General features: G+C 42.7%; 1 protein-coding gene across 5 annotated transcripts in view; it reads right to left on the reverse strand.

Moving 5' to 3' along the window:
- Positions 1-3,913: 3,913 nt before the first annotated feature.
- MAP7D3 (MAP7 domain containing 3) overlaps positions 3,914-24,271 on the reverse strand; it is a 36,033-nt gene continuing 15,675 nt past the window's right edge. The window contains exons 8-18 of one of the 5 annotated variants that reach the window (XM_068533499.1): positions 20,097-20,563; positions 19,190-19,320; positions 18,717-18,925; positions 14,325-14,457; positions 12,499-12,637; positions 11,468-11,572; positions 10,399-10,452; positions 8,660-8,762; positions 7,414-7,609; positions 6,223-6,494; positions 3,914-5,639 (exon numbers count right to left, since the gene is read on the reverse strand). In XM_068533499.1, the coding sequence (XP_068389600.1) occupies positions 5,632-5,639; positions 6,223-6,494; positions 7,414-7,609; positions 8,660-8,762; positions 10,399-10,452; positions 11,468-11,572; positions 12,499-12,637; positions 14,325-14,457; positions 18,717-18,925; positions 19,190-19,320; positions 20,097-20,563 (1,817 nt within the window). In that variant the 3' untranslated portion in view covers positions 3,914-5,631. Of the gene's footprint in view, positions 5,640-6,222; positions 6,495-7,413; positions 7,610-8,659; positions 8,763-10,398; positions 10,453-11,467; positions 11,573-12,498; positions 12,638-14,324; positions 14,458-18,716; positions 18,926-19,189; positions 19,321-19,868; positions 20,564-24,271 lie in introns of all 5 variants that reach the window. The other 4 variants (XM_068533497.1, XM_068533496.1, XM_068533495.1 and 1 more) reach the window with 4 other exon arrangements.

Below are 24,271 nucleotides of genomic sequence, written 5' to 3' on the forward strand. Positions count from 1 at the left end.
CTTGCCTCCTGACTTCTGATTCTGTCCGGCGCAATTGTTCTAAGGTGATGATACTGCTGATCCAGAAACCGGAATACCTTTTCCTTCCTTCGAGGAGATGCTCAGTTCAGTGCGGTCGAGTGCAACTACACGAATTACAAACAAGATAAAACAAACCTGTAACAGCACTTGGATCCAGTTAAAAACAGTACCAAAAAACCCCATTCTGACCCCAAATAACATTTCCCAGATGTTCATATCCCTTAAAAAGAGCACACTGATTTCCTTTGGCCAGGGGGTTGGGGGTGGGAAGGGAACTGCAGCTGAAGTTTTGTCATCGAGAGGTCATCCCGTCCCTGTTTTGTCGGCTGCCCTTTCCCTGTGGCCCCTGGAGCCCCGAGCTGTGGCGAACGCTGCTGTGCCCTCCACTGCCGCTCCTCCACCGTCGGGCCTTCAGAAGAAGGCGCCCCCCCACCCCCACCTTGAGGCTGCCGCTTATTTGGGAGGCTGCTCACCGGGGCCCCTGTATCTCAGGGGTGGGGGGCATGGGGACGGTGTGGGCAGAGGTGGAGGTAGCTTGTAGATCATCACGGCCACACCCCCGAGGCTCAGGTTCTTCGGGCGTCCAAGCCGTCCACGCCATGTGGTCGTTTCGGGACGGCGTTGGGTGCCCAGCGACATGGGTGTCTGCTGCAGGCTCCTCAGGTGGAAGGGTCCCCAGGATACTTCAGCTAAAGGCAGAGGCGGGAGGAGAGGGCCTCGTCTTTGAGGAGCCTCATGCCCAGGGTAATCACAGGACAGAACCCCTTTGGGGCTAACATTTGCTGTGTTTGTTTGTTAGGAGTCAAAACCTGTCTATAGGAAACCGTGAGCATTTCTATGAATGGGGAGAGTGTGAGTGAGTGTGTGTGTGTGTGTGTGTGTGTGTCTGGTCATCTCCTGGGGTACCAAGGAAGTGGGGGTGGGGTAGGGAGTTGGGATGGCACCCCTCTGCTTCCCAAGGGAGCTGGGTGACAGGCAGTGGCAAGGGACGGAGCCTCTGCGCGGGCAAGCCCTGGACCTCGGCAGCACCCAGACCTGCCTCTGTGACCTCGTGCCTTCCCTTCCTGGTCCCCCTCCTCATCGCACTGAATTTATTACTTCTTCGCTCTCCAGTCCACTGATGGCTCCAACTACCTCTCTCAGCCCCTTCTCCCGCTTTATCTGCCCGAGATTCTACCCTCTATCACTTCCACCATTCTTGGCCCCCTCAATCCTGTCACCCTTTGATTCCCATCCCACTCAGCCTGCAAAACCCCGGCCCACGCCAGGGCCGAAGAGCTCTGTGGAGAAAAAGCTGCACAGCTAGACTCCAGCCCTCAACCCTGCCTGAGATGGCCTGTATCCCCGAGCCACCACCTTCTTCCCCCAGCAGCAGGCCCACCAGCAGTGGGCCTCTAGCTATTGCTTGCCACGAGACACCTGCCCTCAACGCTGAAGTAAGCGCCTTACACAATTATACCTAGTCCTCAAACAGCCAACACGGGCACTGTTGCCCCATTTTCCAAGTGAGAAAACTGAAGATCACACAGCAAGTAAGTGACAGAACACCACCCTGGGCACACCTCTAGCCCAAGCTAGAAGGCTTATGACACTGCACTGTCACAGAGCGGGGACGCCGTCTGTTCACCGCATCACAATGAGGAAAGCATCACGCACAGCGCTCAGGAGTCAATTTTAAGAGTGACAACCTAAGACTCAGGAGGGGAAATTTCTAGTTACCAAATTTTCAGCTGAGAACACTTCTCTCCCTCATAGTGAAGGGGAATCAGAGTATCACGAACATAATCTACTTTGGGGTAACAGGGTGAGTTCTGGAGCTGTACTGCCTGGCTTCAAATCCTGGCTGCACAGCCACTTTCCAGTTATGAGACCTTGGGCAGGTCACCTAACCTCTCTGAGCTGGCTTCCTCGCCTGTAAAACGAGACAGAATTCCTATCTTACAGAATCACATGCACATTGCGTGATAATACAAACGCTTATTTTATTAAACACAGCAACTGACCCAAGAAAAGCGACACCCAAGAAAAGCATTCAATAAACATTAGCAGTTATTTTTATCTCTAGCACCAAAGATAGTATGTTATGTTACCCACCATGCAAGCCACAAGATACTGTTCCCACCCCCAAAGCGATAATGGGGTGTGACTTGAGAATCAGACTTGAATTTGAACACCAGGTCTGCCTCTTTCTAGTTGTGTAACCTTGAACAAATGCCAATCTCCACTAATCTGTGTCCTAGGTAAAAATGAATACCCACAGCTCACAGGGTTGTTGTGAGGGTTTAAAATGATACCTATAAAGTACCTGGCACATAGAATGTGTAAACATAACTACGGTTATTACAACACAATTGTTGGGGAAATTATGAGACGGGCCCATCTGGAAACAAACACTGGAACTGGACTGGTGGGGAGGGAGACCGAGGGCAAGGCGGCCTTTCTGGGACCTGCTTCAACTGACCAGGCCTGCAGGGTGTGCGGGGATCAGACTGAGCCCTGATAGGACGGGCCGGGGAGTCTGCCTCCAGCTGTGCATCTTGGCACCAGCTGCTGCTGCGGTTCTACGCCCACCTCCCGACCCTCTAGCTCTCGCCACAGTGAGTTAGCGACTCCTGAGAACTGAGGGCCCTCCGAGATCCTAGCGCAGCACCCCAGCCCGCTCACCAGACAGGCACGGCTCAGAGGGGCCATGACGGGCGCAGAGTTGCTTGGAGGGCTTGCAGCCCCCTCGGCAGGAATTCGGGTCCTCAGACCTCCTGTCTAGCATCCTTTCTAGTGTTCTTACCGCGTTTTTCTGGCTGCCGGGGACTGGAGCTGTTGAAAGGCTTCACTGCACACAGGGGCAGTGGGGGGATGCGGATGACACGGGTGTGGGAAATGTGCTATCTGCAGAATCCACCGGGAGAGGCGAGGGGCCTGCCCTCAGCCTACGGTAAGCACGGAGGCTGGGTCAGCGTCCATCACCTCAGGGCTGTCAGCAGGGTGCTCTGACCGTACTTCAGGTTGTCTGCGCACCAGGGAATGTCCTGGATCAACAGCCCCAGTGGATGGCCCGGTACTGAATGCCAAGTGGGGAATGGCTGCCACTGTTCTCAAAGCACCAGGTGCCAAAGATCGGGGATAAACAAGGACCTTACCTTATCAAACACAAAACCTAGTGCAGTGGAACATGTTTCCAGATTAGAAACTAAACATTTATGGGCAGATCAAAACACTGGTTTGGCCACACACCGTAACAGTGATGTCATGAAGGGATGCACATGTTAACGGAGCACAATTACTGCCTGAGCGCACGCTCAGACTTTCAAAAGCAAATGTGTTTTCCTCATGCGCAGCCAGCACCAAACGTGATGTTTAAAAGGGCTTCCCTGGTGGCCCAGTGGTTAAGAATCCGCCTGCCAATGCGGGAGACATGGGTTCGAGCCCTGGTCTGGGAAGATCCCACATGCTGTGGAGCAACTAGGCCCGTGAGCCACAACTACTGAGCCTGCGCTCTAGAGCCCACGAGCGACAACTCCTGGAGCCCGTGTGCCACAACTACTGAAGCCCGCGTGCCACAACTACTGAAGCCCGCGTGCCTAGAGCCCGTGCTCCACAACGAGAAGCCACCGCAATGAGACGCCCGCACACCACAACGAAGAGTAGCCCCCACTTGCTGCAACTAGAGAAAGCCCGCGTGCAGCAACAAAGACCCAACACAGCCAAAACTAATAAATAAAATAAATAAATTTGTAAAAAAAAAAAAAGGGCTGTGGGGAGAGGGAATGGGGAGTGACTGTTTAAAGGGTACTGGGTTTCTTTTCAGGATAATGAAAATATTCTGGAACTAGATAGCGGTGACGGTTGTACATTGTAAATGTACTAAATGCCACTTATGTGAATTTTACCACAATAAAAAGAAAGATACTTTAATCACTGGCCTCAAGTATAAGTCAGAGCCGTCACAGGGAAGAGTTAACAAGCATTGAAACAGGTGCAGGAAGAAGACCAGAGTTCAAAATTCACATCTTAATGTCCCACGGTGGAATGCCGCCAAATCACCAAGTGACTGCAGAGTGGCATCAGAGGATTTGATTACTTATCGAACATACCTGTTGCCTGTGTTCATAGCTTGGTTAACAACTGGTGTCACCTTTATACCACCACCAGTACATTTTTTATTATTAAAATAAGAAGAAAACTTGCTTCACCTGCAAAGTTTATTGCATAGAGCACACACATTTATATGAAGGCATAACAGTGTTTCAACATGTGAAATCTGTACAGAAAAATATCAGAATCACATCTGTTAAGATGACTGTCTCTGCCTTTTTTATAAAAGAGCTAGTGTATAAAAAGTTTTTAAATCTAAGGCACCAAGCTCTATTCTATAACAAAGATACAGTACTCTGAATAGCAAAGAACTAGGGAATCAGAAAGAATAACTACCTCCTTTTACTAATCGAAGACTGGTGGCTACAAAGGAACACAGGCCTGCTTCAAACTATTTGTGATTCACCAGAAAACTCATTAGCATTAGGACCACTAATTTGAATTCAAGTTTTAGTCAATGGTTTAAGCAGGATTCAATGGATTTCAGGAAACATATATCCTGTGTACACGTGTGTGCGTGTACACGTGTGCGTGTACACTGTGTATGTCTCTGTGCCTATCAAGGGGGCCGAAGAATAACACTGCTCCTGTACTCACTCGCAGCCAGCCGCTAGAGAAAGGCAAGCAAATTTTGATTCCACATCTCAAGCCTGAGTGTATACTGAAGGGCAGGCCTGGAGAGCACAAGCAGAAAAAGATTATACACAGTAAACATTTAGAGGAATTCAACATACCCCTTGACAACAGCCAAATACTGCCCTATGTACACAATAAAAATAATAACATGTTTTTATAGATAAACCGCAGTATGTACTTCAAAATGAAACACTGACAAAAGCAGGGAAGATGCTGAAGATCACACCTTCTAGGACTCCCAGTATTTGGGGGTATCAGTGCCTGTGTACGGGGCTGGCAGACTATGGCAGAGTTAGAAATATACGTACATAGCGGTAAAATGTGATTTAATATTTTGCAACCTTCTGTATTTGTATATTAAGAACAATCCAAACAAAGCTCTTGTGAGGAATCGTGAGGCCCTCAAATAAGCCATCATGTCCTCTACAAGATCGAATGTGAGTTTTTATTGGTAAATTAAAGTAATTGTTAAATGGAGTAAACGTGATTTTAAGATTTCAAATATATACTGAGAAAAAACTATTCCTCTGGTAGAGATTCTCTTAGAAACTCAAGAGTTCGCATTTTATAAAGACACCCTTGATACACACTCAAACGTGTTGGTAGGAAAACACAAGAACGAGAGACATGAAGATTTTTACAGGCAAACAAAACGACTCTTTACTCAGAACCCTTGCTTATGGGCAAGAGTCAAGATGATATGAGCATCTTCTGAGATAAGTTAAGATGACGTTTTGATGTTTCCCTTTTTTTTTTTTTTTTTTTTTTTTGAGAGTCATTTTCTTTGCCAGGTTCAAGTAGGAGGTGGAGAAATTTTGAGAGATGTGCCTGGAGGTCAAAATCCAGAGTGGAGAATGGATTCTCTTCCAGGCTGGATGAGGTTTACATATCTGACCAGAGGGAAAAAGAAAAGAAAGAAGGTTAGTAGAGAAAATGCTGGTTCCACACCAAGTGGGCCCTGGCTCCCCTCTGAGGTGGGCCTGGGACCCTCAGTAGCACCCCCGGAGTGGCTGACACACTGGTGCTCTTATAAACGTTCCCCAACCCCCAAATGGGCCCAAGCTGCCTCTCAATTTCAGAGAGCTTCTCAAGGAAAGAAAAACACAGGCCTTTTGGTTTTGGAAACACAAGTTGAGAGACTAATTCCAAAAAACTCACTAACCCTCTGCCCTAAATGATTATCTGTGTGCTGTAGAGCAGCCAGTGGATCAGGAGCGCAGAGGAACCTGAGGGGTCTGGGGTTTGAAATGAACCCTACTTTGTATATCTGGCAGGAAATGCAGGACATAAAAATTAGAATCAAGTCATTTACCCTCTCAAAACTAACTTAATGGAGGGCTCTTCGACATCAACCTAGTTTTGGACCAACCACTGTCTTCTCCCTCAGCAAGACAACCCTGGAACAGCTGGAAACACAGGAGGGTTCAAGGTCAACTACCTTTCAAATGAAGTGAAGATGGGATGAGGCCTTACCTGATAGAGCAGAAACAGATTTGCTTGTTTTCTTGTTGTCTATAGGCAGCTGGTGACTTAGGCAGGATGTCATGGGACCTTTCAGATGGTGTTTTCGGCTATCAGGAGGGATACTGGACTTAGGTGGTTCTATCTCGCCTGTGATGTCAATAATCTTGTCACAGACCCAATCCTGTGCCTCTGAATGTAAGCTCTTGGAAGGTCCCACGGTGTTGCTGGTTTCTGCCTTTCCGGTTTTGGCTGCTCGGTTGGCTGTTCTTTTGGTGGAGGATCTGGAAAAAGATATTTTAGTTATAATCCGGATTATCCCCAAACCAAGGCTTTACCTGAAAGAAGCTTTATTATTTAATTCTAAGAAATGCCTTGGACATAAATAAACTTTCAGAATCACAGAATGGGAAGGCTGGATGGAAGGGACCCTGGAGATCACAGAACACACTGGTTTCCAAATTGTGTCCTCCCAGGTCCTAGGGTTCCATGGGAATGCTGAGGGGGACGAGGAGCTAAGCACGCAGGGCTCTGGGGACGCCGTCCCTACTTCAGGCACATCCAGGACACGGCCAGTAAGGCGGAGTGAGGACTAATGTGGGTTTACCAGCTCCAGTGCTCTTTCCACGCCATCACTGAGTCTCTTAGCAGATTGTTTCCACAGGCCTTGCAGGTTAATGTCTTTTCAGGCCATCGCCCAAGGAGCCTTCCTTTCCAGGAATCTGGTCCTGTTCTTCTAACCTAACCTCTGACCCTCAGTTTCCCGTATGTACAGTGAAGACTTTAATATCAAACTCAGAGTTGCAGTGAGAATTAAAATAGTTAAAATGCCTGGTATACTGCAGTCACTCAATCAATGTCCCCTTCCCTGACTGTATGAGACAACACTAACCAGCATGAATAAAAGCAGTTTGGAGTCAGATGTATCTGGGTTTGAACTTGGGCTCTGCCCTTGAACAGTGGGATGCTGGGCAAATAAGGCCCATAATCTCTGCACGCCTGAGTCTCCTCGCCTGTAAAAATAGGGATGCTCATCCTCACTAGGCAAGGCTGCTGTGGGGATTAGTTTGTTTCTATAAGTCGAGTGCTTGACACAGTGTTTGGTACAAACTAAGAGCTCAGTCAATAACCTCATGCATCATTCTAAGAATGCCAATCATAACCCTTCCAACTGTATTCTGATGAACTCACCTAGGGACTCACCTGGCACTCTTTGTCTGATTCAAAGGGTCTTTCACTCTTTTTTGTCGGAAGGTTTTCATGTCACAATTGAAAAGTGTTTTTGTCTCTTTACGGATGTAGCTAGAAGTCGCATCTAAAAGCACCAGCTTGCGAGTGTTCTTCACGTTTTTAAAATGTGTTTTTGGTTTTGTGGATGACTCCGTGCCGTTTATAAAAGCTAGAGGAAGAAAAAAAAAAAGAGCAACAAGATTAAAACTGGAGTTTCAACAACAAGACAAGCAAAGTGCCTGCCGGCTCGGGAGGGAGCCTGCCTGAAGGCCAGAGCAGTCTCATGGCAGCACTTCCCGGAGCCACGGCCTGGGCTACTGCCCAGGGCGCAAGCCCAGCCGGCCCTCAAAGCACAAAGCACCACCTTTAAGGAACCTGCCCTCTCTCCTTTGCCAGCAAAGAATGACGGCCAGAGGGCAGGATGGCACCACGCTCCTTGCCCCTCCTCCTGGTGACCCTCTATTCTCGCCTCACCTCCGACCTCAGCCTTTCCCAGCGCCCCGAGGTGCTGCGCCTACCGCTCCGTCCTCGTGGATTCTGGCCAAAGTGCTTTTAAGTGCGACCAGCTTGTGGCAGCACCACGGTCTGTTCATGCCTGGCTCCCCACTGGCTGTGGTTCCTCGAGGCCCCAGTAGCTAGCAGAGCGCCCGACTTGTGTGTCTGATGCCCGCTACGCCATAAAGGGTGAACGAATCATGTTTTCTCAAATGCCATTACTGTGGCCATCAAGTGGTTCCTACTCACCAGGGAATGAACGAGACTCAAAAATACACCTTAGGGGCACTCATATCACGACATGATTCTCATTCTCTCTCAGTGAGGCGGGGAGTGGCGTTCTACCCATGGTCAGTCATGAATGCGCCACAAGGTCCTGAACTGCGAGATGCTAGTAAGCCTCACACTGAGCTGAGAAAGAGCTGCCACTTACAGTCTCTCAGCACAACCTGAAACACAGTAACAGCTGCAGCAGCAGCTAATATTTATTGAGAGTTTGCTATGTGTCAGGCACTATTAGCACTGCATGATCTCACTGCAATCTCATGCCCACCCTAGGGAGAGAACAACATTGGCTTCCCCTTTTTCAGACGGGAAAACTGAACACAGAGAGGTTGAGTAACTCGCTCAAATCCACACAGCTCAGAAGTGGAGAAACCTTTGGATGAGCCTAGACAGTCCAGCTTCTAAACAGTGACTAACAGAACTCAGAAGGCAAGCAAACCTGATGGATGCATGTCATCAAAGGAATCACTGTCACTTTCCGACTCGTCCTCATCGTCTGCCTCGTCCTCCTCATATGCATCGTTGCTGAATGTTTCTGTAGCCTACCATGAAAAACGAAAGTCGTGATTACATCTAACATTCAATCATCCTGACTTAGTTATTTCAAAGAAGACAGATTTCAGGGCTTCTCTGGTGGCGCAGTGGTTAAGAATCCACCTGCCAATGCAGGGGACACGTGTTCAAGCCCTGGCCCGGGAAGATCCCACATGCCACGGAGCAAGTAAGCTCGTGCGCCACAGCTACTGAGCCTGCGCTCTAGAGCCCGTGAGCCACAACTACTGAAGCCCATGCGCCTAGAGCCCGAGCTCCGCAACAAGAGAAACCACTGCAATGGGAAGCCCACACGTCGCAAAGAAGAGTAGCCCCCGCTCGCTGCAACTAGAGCCCATGTGCAGCAACAAAGACCCAATGCAGCCAAAAATAAAAATAAATAAAATAAATAAATTTTTTAAAAAAAGACAGATTTCACACCTGGATTGATGGCTAATTTTTGTCATTTCAGTTAAAAGGTAAAAAAAAAAAAAAAAAAATCTAACCTCTTTGGCCCACAGAATCTACAGAGGACAGGACAGGTGGCCCGTGTCTTGCAGCTAGGGAAAGCCACTCAAGAATGAAAGACTTCCCTGAGTGGGAGCCAAGGGGCAACAGCTTTGGGCTGGCATGGGGGCTCTGCCAAGGTGGGGCCTTGGCTAAAAAAGTTCTTGGCTGCTGCTTGAGGCAGGGAGTCTCAGGCCAATGGGCTAAATGATCCTTGAGATGGCGACTCCCAGCACTTTTCAGGAATGACATTTCTATTCTAAATTTTCATGATATGAGTGACCACAACTGGGCAACTGTAAATAGGCAAAATATCAGTTTTGTAGCTCAGAGGGTAAAGAACACAGAATCTGGGGGAAAAAGACCTTAGATGCACGCAAACCATCAAAAGACAGGACACTGGGGCCGGGGAGGGAAGGGTGGCGGTAAACAAATACTTATGAGATATACCCTGAAAGCACTAACCATAAAGGAAAGAAACTGCTAAATTTCAGTTCATTAAAATAAGCTTCTGTTTATCAAAAGACATTATGAGAGTGAGAGGCAAACTACTGCACGGGGGCTAATAACTGCAATACAAATGTCCAAAGGGCTCAGAAGCAGAGCAGGTAAAATCTCCTACAGATCAATAGGAAAAAGGCAGGTGACCAAATGGAAACAGGGGCAAAGGACTTGAAAAGGCACTTCACCAAAGTGAATCTCTAAATGGCCAATAAGGCACCCGACTCCATTAGTCATCCAAAAATACTGATAAATTCAGCGATGTGAAAATCAAGAACTTCTATGTAGCAGCAGACAGCAAGAAGAAAAGACAAGCCACAAACTGGGAGAAGATATGTGCAACACATACAAGCAAGAAAGGAGAAGTTTCTAGAACATTTAAAGAACTACCAATGAGTAAGGAAAAGACAAGTCAGCCAGAAAGTTTTGGGCAAAAGACCTAAACAAGCGTTCCACACAAGAAAAAACATGAAAGCTAACTAAAGGTATGAAAACATGCTCAACCTTTTTAATAAGCAGGGAAACGTCAATGTGATATGTTATTTCATTACCACCAGAGATTGGCAAAAATTAAAAAGTCGGCAAGAATGTGAAGCAACAGGAATTCTTATACACTGCTGGTAGGAGCACACAGACTACCTTTGAGGTATTTGAATCTGGCCTTCTTGTCCGCTTCATAATTTCCTCAATTCTCTATTTAAAGGAAAATAAAAATTCAAACATGAAAACAGATTAAAAACAAAACACTGGTCCTGAAGAAGTTGATTATTTCCATGTTCCAGAAGCGGACAATATCAGTGACTGCTCCAACGCCACAGATATAACCGACGCAAGACCCTGGGCCGGCAGCTGGGTGCCTTCCTTCAAGCCCAGTTTCATGATCATCTAGAAAACACCCTGAGCAGTGACAGGTGTACTTGTTATCCTAACACAGAAATCCAAATGACTTCTCACTCCTGATTTTGCCGACATGGAAGTTTATTACTTAAGACTAAGCACATATTATTGCAAACCAATTAGAACTTGTGAACATGATTTTAGTCTGAACAGACCACGAGTGAAGCCGAGTTAATGAAAAGAATGCACCCCAACAATGAGACCCCGTCAGAGGCTTTGTTACTAGAAGGAGCACAGGCAGGAGGGATAAGAGCTCCCTTCTTTCCTGAAGGCGAGGAAAGCTGCAGCTCTCTGGCCTCCTCAGGGTGACTGATCTCCCGACAGAGACGCCGTGAAGTACCTTGGCCTGGTCCAGGGCCTTCCTTGCTCCCAGACAAGCCACGTGGGTTGCACAAAGTGAGGTCCTACCTTACAAACAGCCTGCACCTTGGCCTCTCAGGGAAGCCTCCACCTTCTGCTTCTTCCCACTCAGTTGCTGCAATTTCCAGCCCAGTTTAGAAGAAACTCTAACTTCCACCAACCCCTACCATGACCTGAGTGACTCTGTTCAAAGGAGCTTTGTTCCCAGAGATTTGCTGTATAGAGATATCCCTGTAATGGTCATCAGTGGTCCATGAGGGAGAGGTATGATCAATAAGAGGAGATCATTCTAGGGAGAAGGGATCAGATCCTTGGATAAGAGAGTACAGAGGGAAAACAACCAAGGCTAGCATATCACTTACTTGTCATTTTCAAAAACATGTTTTGATATCATGTGCCCAACATTGTTTTAAACAAAGAATCAAACCCCCCAAACAGAGAGAAGGAGTACCTTTTTTCTTTCTAATCTCTCCTGCAAATTCTGTAACATAATTCTCTCGTGCTCCTTCTTGCGTTTGTCAGCCTCCTCCTGAGCTTTTATTTTGGCATCACTTTTCTAGAAAATTTGTATAAAAATGTCATTTAGTCTCAATATATCTGAGTGACATCAGTGAAACAGTAAGATGTTGTCCAGGATAAAATAATGTAACCTTTTGATTGAGAGTACCCACATATATAACATTCAAAGCATTAGCAAAAATGTACAAAGCTAGCCTATTACCACAAGGATTTACAAGCCATGTTAATCCCCTTCAGGACCTCAGGGTTGTCAGACCACGATCGTTTCAAGTATGTATGTGATTGTGTAGTCTTCCACTGACACAGGCATCAGAAGCCAAGTCTTATACTTCTCAAAAGCAGCAAGAGGATTCCTAAAGGTACTTTCTCGAGGAATGCAAATGCATACAATCATTTATGTAACATATTAATTGATTTTGATAAATGATACACTAAAACTGGAATATAAATTAGGCTACAACAATAATTTAAGCTGAGTATAGTCTGAGCTCAGTTTGGGGGTTTATTTACCTGGTGATTTAAATTTACATGGGTGACATTCTCATCGGTGAATCTGATGAGGCATTCATAATTTGTATCTTATCTGTTGTGGCGCAGGTGTTAAGTGTCACCACAGAATGCAGGGCTGGGAAAACTCACACAGGATGTTTAATCTCTGTGAGCGATCTGGATTTCCCGAAACCAAGCTGTAATATTATTTATGGAGACAAACTAAAGGACTGCTCATCTGTAATTTGCTGCTTTCTGCTTTTGTTTCACTTGGAAAACATTCTGGGATTCGGCCAAGGGTGGCTGAGAACAGCTCACAGTGACACTGGTAACAGCGAGGCTGTGATGTGAATGCAACCAGAGCGTGCAGCATCTGCTGGTTTTCTGTCTTGGAGAAATAGACTTTTGCTTTGGGTTTCTACTGAATTTTAGAATCTGGTTCTCATCCCTTGATCAAGTGGGGAGCCGGCAAACCTGGAGTTCTACTTTTTGGTCTTCTTGTTCTTGACTTCCTTTCTTCTTTTTTATCTCCTTTGGTGGTTGTCCATCTCCAAATTTTGAGAACTCCTCTTGTTGGCCTTCATCTGCTTTCTTTGCTATGTCTTTCATTTTCCTGATGACACAGAATAATTAAATAACTCTTATTATGTGCATTTTTATAGTAAAGCTGCTTGTGTACAGTAATACAATTTCTATTTACACCAGATTCACCACTTTTTCTGTGTTGTTACTACACAGGACTTGCATAATTTCATATTTTTTTAATGGGGAAAACTAGCCCTTGGGAGTAGAAAAAGATTTCTATCAAGTAGTGGGCTACTTTGTGTCTTAAAACACAAACGCGTGCGCGCGCGCGCGCGCGCACACACACACACACACACACACACACACACACACACACACACACATATATAAAATCACTCCTTCTTAACTGTTTTAGACGTATGCTCATACCCAGTCTCACATGGGGGTGTGACAGACGGAATTTAGAGGAGGGTCTGGTGGTGCTCAGAGGAGAAAAGCCCAGTCTACAACGACTGGTATTCAGGGCTTTTAAAATGTTAAACTAGCTCGTTTACATGAAGCAATGAATAATATTCTTCAAGTTATAGGGGTGTTTTTTCTATTCATAATGTCTCCTCCTCCTTTCTCCCAAACCCATATAAGGTATATAGAAAGCATGTGACTGTGATTCAAAAACACTGAATACTTAAAAACACAGTCAGGACTGTAGTTATTCTTTGCAGGCAGTGGACAGAGGTTTACATTAGAAGGCCCCAAATCAAATGGGCCTTGAGATCGAAGATCAAGAAACCTTTAGATTGAGGTAGAATGCACACAACTGTACATGACAATGGCAGCCCACAAGTCATTGGAAACCCAGTAAAACACAAGAAGTATCCCTTCCAGGTTTACAATTTTTTTCTTTTTTTGGTAACTTTTTATTTTCAAACTTACAAAAAAGTTTCAAGCAAAGTTGCTTTACCAGTTACTAACTCTATGTGTGTGTATATATTATTTTTTATGAACCGTCTAAGGATTGAATTCTGAACTAAAAAAAACTGTATAAAGAATGTCACTGGTGCAAGAGGGAAGAGATATGGGAACATATTGTATGTGTATAACTGATTCACTTTGTTATAAAGCAGAAGCTAACACACCATTGTAAGGCAATTATACTTCAATAAAGATGTTTAAAAAAAAAAAAAAAAGAATGTCACTGGGACAAATGGCAAATTGAACTGCTGACTCTGAATTAGAAAATAAAATAATAAATTTCCTGATATTAGTTATTATACTCTGGTTATGTCAGAGAATGCTTTTGTTCTTAGGAAGTATACACGGAAGTATTTCGTAGGAAAGGGTCATGATGTATGCAACTTATTCTTAAACAGGTTTACAAATTCTAAAGTTATAAACGACCTTTGAAATAAAGAAAGGGGCTGATGCCAGTGAATGGCAACAGAAAGAGTCTTGTGTGATCACTCAGGTGCTCCCACTGAGATCCAGGCCCCTGACATGAGTTCAGGTCTCTATGCATCTTTACAGCACACCTGACGGCACATGACACATAGAGACTAAAAAGGACCATACACTCATCTACACACCAGCGTCCTGTCTGCTTGAAATGCTCCCCACATTTGTTTAGAAGGCGACGAGTCATTTCTGATTCACACTGAAGAAAAAGTCAGTTACTATTTGAGAATTTATAATACATCTAACTTGAGGATAAAGTCTGACTTTCAGAATTCAGGCCCCAGCCAAGATTTACAGTATAGAAAGGATGATTTTGTGCCAACCTTTGTTCCATCTCTTTTTGTAGTCTTTCTTCCTCTTTTTCTTTTTGTTCACGAGCAAGACGTCGTTTCTCTGCCAAAATTTTTGTTGCCTCCTCGGCATTCATAGGCCCTGGTGTGCTTTTATTACCAGACTCTAATTTAAATTAACATGTAAAACAGTTAAGTTTAGGGAACTTACTGCCTCTAAGTCCAACAAAGAGGTACAAGACAACCTGTGATGTTAAAAAAACCAAACAGTATGTTTGTGGTCTAAAATGTATAAATAAACTATAAGTGATTTATGTAACAGCTTTTGTTCAAAAGCCCAACTCCCGCCCCCTCTCACCCCCACCCCCCAACAAAAGAAGTAGCATATTGTTGATTTTTAACAACTACCTGTTCCAAAATGAAATAATGTACTCCTGCTTTGGTTTAGTTGTTTTGAGATACCTGACTGAATTGCCTCTATGGGAAAAAACTTAAGATATACTGAATATAGAGGAAGACAAGCTTATGCTCGGTCCAAATGAAGTGTACAGATCTTTTATTTTTTAAGTTATTTTGTCATGCCATGCAGCTTGCAGGATCTTAGTTCCCTGACCAGGGATCAAACCTGGGCCCTGGCAGTAGAAGTGTCAAGTCCTTAACCACTGGGCCGCCAGGGAATTCCCTGAAGTGTACAAATCTTAATTACTCGATTAAACAAAAATATATCCAGCGTACATTGTGCATCATCTTTACTAAATAAGTACTGTTTAGCTAACTGTTGATAATCGTATGTTAACATATTTGGTTGATCATAAAGTGGCTAACTGTAGATAACCAAAGAAACCAAGACTATCAGTAAAATAAGGTGACCACATGGAGGCATAACATTTTAGTTCATGTGACGAATTTGTTTTAAGTATGACGAATTTGTTTCAAATAAACTACATACAAAAATGAGGATCTAAAAAAATCAGGAATAAATAATTTGTAATAAAAAGATCGTTTCTGTTACAAAGAATTCACAGTGGAATTCCTTCAAAAAGCAAAATTCATGAGTGTATTTAAAATTAAGTAATGTCAATGGATATTAAGAATGCATTTAATACCAAAAAAGAAAATTACAGGCCAATATCTTTGATGAATATAGATGCAAAAATTCTCAAAAAAATGTTAGCAAACCGAATCCAACAACACACAAAAAAGATCATACACCATGATCAAGTTGGATTCATCACAGGGTCACAGGGATGGTTCAACAAACGCAAAGCAATCCATGTGATACCTCACAACAACAAAAGCAATGACAGAAACCACACGATCGTCTCAATAGATGCAGAAAAGCCTTCTGATAAAATTCAGCATCTCTTCATGATAAGCTCTTACCAAAGTTGGTATAAAGGGAACATATCTCAACATAATAAAAGCTTTGACAAACCTACAGCCAATCTAATACTCAAAGGTGAAAAGTTAAAACCCTTCCTGCTAAAATCTGGAATAAGACAAGGATGCCCACTCTCACCACTTCTATTCAACAACAGTATTGGAAGTCCTAGCCATAGCAATCAGAGAAGAAAAAGAAATAAAAGGTATCCAAATTGGAAGCAAAGAGGAAAATTGTCGTTATATGTAGTTGACACGATATTATATATAGGAAACCCACACAAGACTCCACACAGAAACTACTAGAACTGATAAACAAATTCAGCAAAGTAGCAGGATACAAGATTAACATACAGAAATCTGTTGCATTTCTTTACACTAACAATGAAGTGTCAGAAAGGGGAAAAAAATCCCTTTTAAAATTGCATCAAAACCAATAAAACACTTAGGAGTAAACCTGACTAAGGAGATAAAAGAGTTATACGCTGAGAACTATAAAACATTGATAAAGGAAACTGAAGATGATTTAAAGAAATGGAAACATATCCCATGCTCTTGGATTGGAAGAATTAATATTGTTAAAATGGCCACACTACCCAAAGCAATGTACAGATTTAATGTGATCCCTATCAAATTACCCATGACATTTTTCACAGAACCAGAACAAATAATCCTAAAATTTTTATGAAACCATACATAAAAGACTCAGAATATCCAAAGCAATCCTGAGGAAAAAGAACAAAGCTAGAGGCATAACCCTCCTAGACCAGACAATACTACAAAGCTACAGTAATCAAAACAGTGTGGTACGGGCACAAAAACAGACATATGGATCAATGGAACAGAATAGAGAGCCCAGAAATAAACCCACGTATCTATGCTCAATTAATCTTTGACAAAGGAGGCAAGAATATACAACAGAGAAGACACGGTCTCTTCTGTAAGTGGTGTTGGGAAAGCTGGACAGCCACATGTAAGTCAATGAAGTCAGAACACTCCCTCACACCATACACAAAATTAAACTCAAAATAGCTTAAAGACTATTAAAATATAAAACAGGACACCATAAAACTCCTAGAAGAGAACATAGGCAAAACATTCTCTGTCATAAATAGTAGCAATGTTTTCTTAGGTCAGTCTCCCAAGGCAATAGGAATAAAAGCAAAAATAAACAAATGGGACCTAATCAAACTTACAAGCTTTTGCACAGCAAAGGAAACCATAAGCAAAACAAAAAGACAACCTATGGACTGGGAGAAAATATTTGCAAATAATGTGACCTACAAGGGCTTAATTTCCAAAATATATAAATAGCTCATACAACTCAGTAACAAAAAACCAAAAGCCCAATCAAAAAATGGACAGAAGAACTAAATAGACATTTCTCTAAAGAAGCCATGTAGATGACCAAAAGGCACACGAAAAGATGCTCAACACCACAAATTATCAGAGAAATGCAAATCAAAACTACAATGAGGTATCACCTCACACCAGTCAGAATGGCCATCATCAAAAAGTCTACAAACAATCAGTGCTGGAGAGGGTGCGGAGAAAAAGGAACCCTCCTACACTGCTAGGGGGAATGTAAATTGGTAGAGCCTCTCTGGAGAATAGCATGGAGGTTCCTTAAAAAACTAAAAATAGAGCTACCATATGATCCTGCAATCCCACTCCTGGGCATATATCTGGAGAAAACCATTAATTCGAAAAGATACATGCACCCCATTGTTCACAGCAGCATTATTTACATTAGCCAAGACATGGAAGCAAACCAAATGTCCATCAACAGAGGAGTGGATAAAGAAGATGTGGTACATATATACAATGGAATATTACTCAGCCATAAAAAAGAATGAAATAATGCCATTTGCAGCAACATTATTAGGACCAAGACATTATCATACTAAGTGAAGTAAGCTAGACAGAGAAAGACAAATAACATATGATATCGCTTATATGTGGAATCTAAAAAAATGATACAAATGAACTTATTTACAATACAGAAATTGACTCACAGACATAGAAAACAATCTTACGGTTACCAAAGGAGAGGGGCGGGGAGGGATAAATTAGGAGTTCGGGATTAAAATATACACACTACTAAATATAAAACAGAAAACCAACAAGGACCTACTGTATATCACAGGGAACTATACTCAATATCTCGTAATAACCTATAATGGAAGAGAGTGTAAAAAAAGAATGTGTATATTTATATATATATATGTATAACTGAATCACTTTGCTGTACACCTGAAACTAACACAACATTTTAAGTCAACTGTATTTCAATTAAAATTAAAAAACAAAACAAAACAAAACAGAAACAGACTCACAGACATAGAAAACAAACTTATGGTTACCAAAGGGGAAAGGAGCAGGGGGAGGGATAAATTAGGAGTTTGGGATTAGCAGATATGAACTACTATATATAAAATAGATAAACAATAAGGTCCTACTGTATAGCACTGGAAACTACATTCAATATCTTGCAATAACCTATAATGAAAAAGAATATGAAAAAGAATATATATATAGCTGAATCACTTTGCTGTATACCAGAAACTAACACAACATTGTAAATCAACTGTACTTCAATTAAAAAAAGAATGGCAAAATACCAATATGATACTTTTTGGAACCCACGTACTGACCTGACACATGTATGGTCTATGTATGGAAACTGCCCTACAGCTCCTGAAGGAAACCTGCTCAGCCACAAATGGCTGGAGTGCTCTCTCCAAGGATGGAAAGTACCTTAGGGCCATCCACTATCAGAGCTGGAAGGAAATGCAGGGACCACCTAGACCATGGCGCTCATCCAACCCATCCATACTTCCAATATCAGTTCCAAAAATGGGGGTAAGAAGTTCCAGCAAGAAAAAAAAAGCAGTGTGCCAGCGTGACTGGTGAAATTCTCTTTATTTAAAAGAAAGTTCGCTTCTAAAGTTCTCTGAACTGGGGAATAAAATGACGTTGACAGTTCCCAAACTACCTTAAGATTTTCTGTGTTGCTGAAATGAACTTCTTAGTGAAGGAACTCACCTTCACAGATCATATCCTTTTGGCTTGCAGCCTCAGAGCTGTTAATGGTGTTAGAGATGGCTTCACTTTTCATTCCAATAGTACCTAATGCATTTTGTGCAAATACGGTACGCTGCATAGGAATTGCTCTACAGGAAAAAGAAAACTGTGTCGACTGTTGTGACGTGACGGGTGAAGGTGATGGGGGGCGATTCTTTTGGATTTGCCTGCTGGGAAAAAGTAATAGTTAATAGGGGAAGTCTGGTATGGTTTCGTAATACGTATGTGATGATTTTTAGTGTACCATTTCATAAACTATAATGTCTTGACTTTATGATATAATGATATTTTATAACAGACCAAGGTAAATCCATTTTTAAAGTCTTTTCCCTTTATATTTACATTACCATGCATACTACATTATTTATGAAACACTGATGTGAAGTTTATCCTGGTAAAATACGTATCAGAACAGTGGCAAATAAGCTACTTACCTAGCACTGATGGGAGATGGAGGACACCACCTGCTTGTAGGAGAAGATGACCATCTATAACACGGTATCTGCGATGGTGGTAGGCGCTTCTTCGTAATCAGGTTTGAGGCCTGTTTGTCCGTTTCTGATTTCTGAACAGATCAATACAATCAGATAAGAAATTACTAGCATTACATTTTGCAGCTGGCTTTTCAAGAGAAAAATATTCTGAATAAAATATAATTATAGCTCCTTAAACTCCCAATTTTCCTTTCATGCATGAGAATTAGGTACAGAGATACATTCTTCCAGACTAACAATTTATATTACACAATTCAAGCATGTCATAGAAATAATTTAAAAGAATTCTTTTACTTCAAAACCTGCTTTTATTTTTAAATCCTAATTGAGGTTTGCAATAGTTCTCAAAAACATTCCTTCAGAGTTTAGAAACACAGTTCATATAAACTGCTTTATTTTGTCTCTTCTACTAAAAATTAACTAATATTCCAGCTTTGGGGGGGTAAACTCTGTGACAACGAATATCATATAATTTTAAATTATTAAAGTGAATTTATTTTATCACAGAACGCTATAAATAAGGAGTTGCTTATGTTGTGAAATCTGACCTATCATAATCTATACAACAAGACATACAGATTTTAATAGAAAATTTCTCAATGAAAGGCACTTGTCAAACCTGTGGAGAGTCTTTCATTTTCACCTTGGAAGACATTCCCATGGTCACCTCAGGGGAGGCCTCGGGGGGCGCCTCCATACTTGCCTCAGAGGGCACTTCTGTGCTCTCCTCTGGGGATGCTTCCACGCTCGCCTCAGGAGATGCTTCCACACTAGCCTCAGATGACGCTTCTGTGCTCACCTCTGGGGACGAGTCCACGCTCACCTCTGGGGATGAGTCCATGCTCACCTCTGGGGACGGATTCACACTCGCCTCAAGGGACAGATCCTCGCTTGCCTCAGGTGATGTTTCCACACTTGTGGGGGGTGTTCCTGCGCTCGCCTCGGGGGGTGCTTCCACGCTCACCTCGGGGGATACTTCCAAGCTTGCCTCGGGGGGTGCTTCCACGCTCACCTCGGGGGATACTTCCAAGCTTGCCTCGAGGGGTGCTTCCACACTCGCCCCGGGGGATACTTCCAAGCTTGCCTCAGGGGGTGCTTCCACGCTCACCTCGGGGGATACTTCCAAGCTTGCCTCGAGGGGTGCTTCCACACTCGCCTTGGGGGCCGCTTCCACGCTTGTCTTGGAGGGTGTGTCTACTTTCTCCTGGGTAGGTATTATCACTGTTGACTTGTGAGGCACTATGGTACTCTTCAATTCATCACTGCTATGCTTAAGCAGGGGCATGTTTACATACTGGAATATATTGTGGATGCCTGTAGGTAAATGAGGACAGAGAGTGAAATTCCACACAGCTAGAAATTTGATAAGACAGAAATGCACCATGTAACAATATAAAAACAAAAAGAGACTGCGTTTATTAGGAAATGACAGGGATTACACACAACACAGAAATGTTTACTGAAATGGATCACAGACACAGGACAGAAGCATTGCAAAGTTGGTACTTCAGAAGCAGCACCACCACCAAGAGAGGCATTGTGAAAACAACAGTCCACTCCAGATGAAAATAAGATGCTTCTCCAAAGCTGATGTTTGCCGTAAGCCATTTCTATTTTAATCACACTATAGTTCAGAATGATTTTCATAGAAAATTACAAGACCGTCAATGCTTTTTTTTTTTTTAATTTTTATTTATTTATTTTTGGCTGCGTTGGGTCTTCGTTGCCGCGCGCGGGCTTTCTCTAGTTGTGGCGAGCGGGGGCTACTCTTCGTTGCGGTGCGTGGGCTTCTCATTGCGGAGCATGGGCTCTAGGTGCGTGGGCTCCAGTAATTGTGGCACGCGGACTCAGTAGCTGTGGTGCACAGGCTTAGTTGCTCCGCGGCATGTGGGATCTTCCTGGACCAGGGCTCGAACCCGTGTCCCCTGCACTGGCAGGCGGATTCTTATCCACTGCGCCACCAGGGAAGTCCCTCAACGTTTTTTAAAAGTAATCTAAACAACGTCACCAAGGCCAGGGATCTTACCATTACAGGTGATTACATAAGGCATTCTATATATGATTGTTTTAAAATAGAGTATAAAAAAGAGCATTTTCTCACCCATACTAAAAATTGTAATAAGACATTAATCAGAATGGGCTGGATCTCCAAGGTCTCTTCCAGCTTTAACAATCTAAATATTTTTAGCCTAACAAATGGACAAAAATTATAATATCCGGTACCAGCTAAGATAGAGGAAAGTGATAATACCAATGTTGGGAACCAGGCAACCTCATGCCCTGCTGGTGGAAGTATGGATTGGTATATGCTCCCTGGGAAGCATTTTGGCAATAGTGTATCAAAAGCCATTCTAAAAGGTACACACTCAGGACTTCCCTGGTGGTACAGTGGCTAAGAATCTGCCTTCCAATGCAGGAGACAAGGGTTCGATCCCTGGTTGGGGAACTAAGATCCCACATGCCGCGGGGCACCTAAGCCTGCACGCTCTAGAGCCCACGCGCCACAACTAGAGAGTCTGCATGCCGCAACTACTGAGCCCACGCGTGCACACCAGAGAGAAGCCTGTGCACCACAACGAAGATCCCGCATGCCGCAACTAAGACCCGACACAGCCAAATCAATCAATCAATCAATATTTTTTTAAAATAAAAAGTCCACACTCTTTGTTCTTGCAATTTCACTTAGGATATTCTGAAGAAAAAATGAGATAAATAAATGAAAATGTATGTATGAGATTACTTACTACAGCATTGTTTAATAATATAATTTAATAATTATATTTAAATATAACCTATTCAACACAAAATTTGGACTATACTAAGGCAGTCATTAAGAGTAATAATATACAATTTTTGGACATAGAAAATGGTATATGTCGAGTTTAAACAAAAGCAGGTTATGATCCCATTCTATTAAAAAACATGTAAACGCAAAGAAAAATATTCAGTTATCAGTGGGTATTGGAATAACAGAAAATTATATTTAAAATTTTTCTACACTAAATATTTATTGCTTTATAATAAAGTGAGCTTTTTTTTCTTTTTTGCCGTACCACGTGGCTTGTGGGATCTTAGTTCCCCGACCAGGAATAGAACCCGGGCCCTCGGCAGTGAGAGCATGCAGTCCTAACCACTGGACCACCAGGGAATTCCCTAAAGTAAACATTTTAAGGAAGGTATTTGGTGGTGGCTTTCTAAAGACTTGGTAAATATAAGACTCGGTTATTTTTTAGTCCCTCACTTTTGGTAGAGAAAGCATTTTACTTACATACTTGTATGTGCCTAAACAGTCACTTATTTAACACTGACTGTGCTACAGAAAATATAGTAAGTATAATAACTAGATTTCTAATAGCTACAGAAATTTAAGACAAAATATTGAGGTTTTTGATGGGAGTAATATATTAAAATAAAATGAAAGTAATTAGAATACCTTACAATAGACTGAGGGGAGACTGGTAGAAAATAATCTGACACACATACAACTAGGCATAAACAAAGTTGGGAATTTGAACCAAGAGAAGTAAAGCTGCACTACCACAAAGTCTATGACAGCACTTTGGTTTACTAATCATATGGATATTGACATAAAAATAAGCAAAGGGGGTGGGATATATTCTGGAAAGGAAGAAGTGGAGAAAAAAAGACAAAAAGGATGGGAACAATGCACTAGAGCTCTCCATTACTAAGGACTTACTAGAGGCATGTCTAACATGATATGTAATCTATAAATGAGAAAATCCACATAACCCTGAAGATCTGTTTTATTTTACTAACAATCTTTATGTTCTTAATTAAAAGCTAAAGAGCCACTCAGTGTTATTCTTCCACATTTTAAGAAAAAAAGAAGGGTGGAGTAGGACACTTTCTCCCTTGATATTATTTAAGTTTTTCTATATTTTTAAAATCCAGTACTTTTTACAGTACTGTGATACACTTAAGCACAGGTTAAGAAACCCCCAGTTTTACAATTTAACAACCAAAGGTCCCTATCTCATCCTATAAATTACACTGATAACTATTCTACCCTGCTAGAAATCATAAATATGCAACATAAAATGTTGGGTATAATCACTCATTTGCAAAGTACTGATTCAAATTATTTTTATGTCTTACTGTAAAAAATTAAGTGATACAACCTACTTTTTAAGCACAAATACTAACACTTTCAGGCACTCTACTCTATGCCTGTTACCTGGAGTACTGCTTCCAGAAATTAATAATGAAGCAGTACTTTTGTTCCTGGCTACTGACGCTTTTGTTGGGATGAACAGGCGACTGATTAAATTATTCTCCCAAAGACTAGTATATAGCTGACAAACTAAATGATGAGAACAAACAGAAAGGATTTGATTTGAGGTCTCACAAATAAATGCAAAGCAAGAAGGAGCAATGTGAACTGCTGCAAATGATAACTTTCCGAGCCTAAAAGCAGAGGCAATGAGAGCCACACATATATAACAGGACTGAAAACTGCCACCTGATGGGACTACACTGTCAGGGAAGAGAATACCTGAATAGAGGGGCAAAGGCCCCAGCATACCACAATAACCCCAAAGCAGGAATCCAGGTAATGTATCTAGCAGAGCCATACCCAATGTATTGGAGTCTCTACAGAGGAACTCACACGTGGAGAAAATAGTTGTACATGACAAAACAACTCTGACATGGATTCCTCCAGATGTATGTCACTGACAGTCATATTGGTCAAGTCAATTGCCAGTAGCTCCAAGAGACTGAGTGAATTATTCTGTTAAAAGTAAATCTTGTAAATAGCTTGCTCCAATAAATTTTTATGTTCAAAAAGATCCCTGTGGGGACTTCTCTGGTGGCGCAGTGGTTAAGAATCCACCTGCCAATGCAGGGGACACGGGTTCGAGCCCTGGTCCGGGAAGATCCCACACGCCGCGGAGCAACTAAGCCCGTGCACCACACCTACTGAGCCTGCGCTCTAGAGCCCGCGAGCCACAACTACTGAAGCCTGTGCACCCTAGAGCCTGTGCTCCGCAACAAAAGAAGCCA

The sequence above is a fragment of the Eschrichtius robustus genome, chromosome X (genome assembly GCF_028021215.1).
Source record: "Eschrichtius robustus isolate mEscRob2 chromosome X, mEscRob2.pri, whole genome shotgun sequence".
Lineage (NCBI taxonomy): Eukaryota > Metazoa > Chordata > Mammalia > Artiodactyla > Eschrichtiidae > Eschrichtius > Eschrichtius robustus.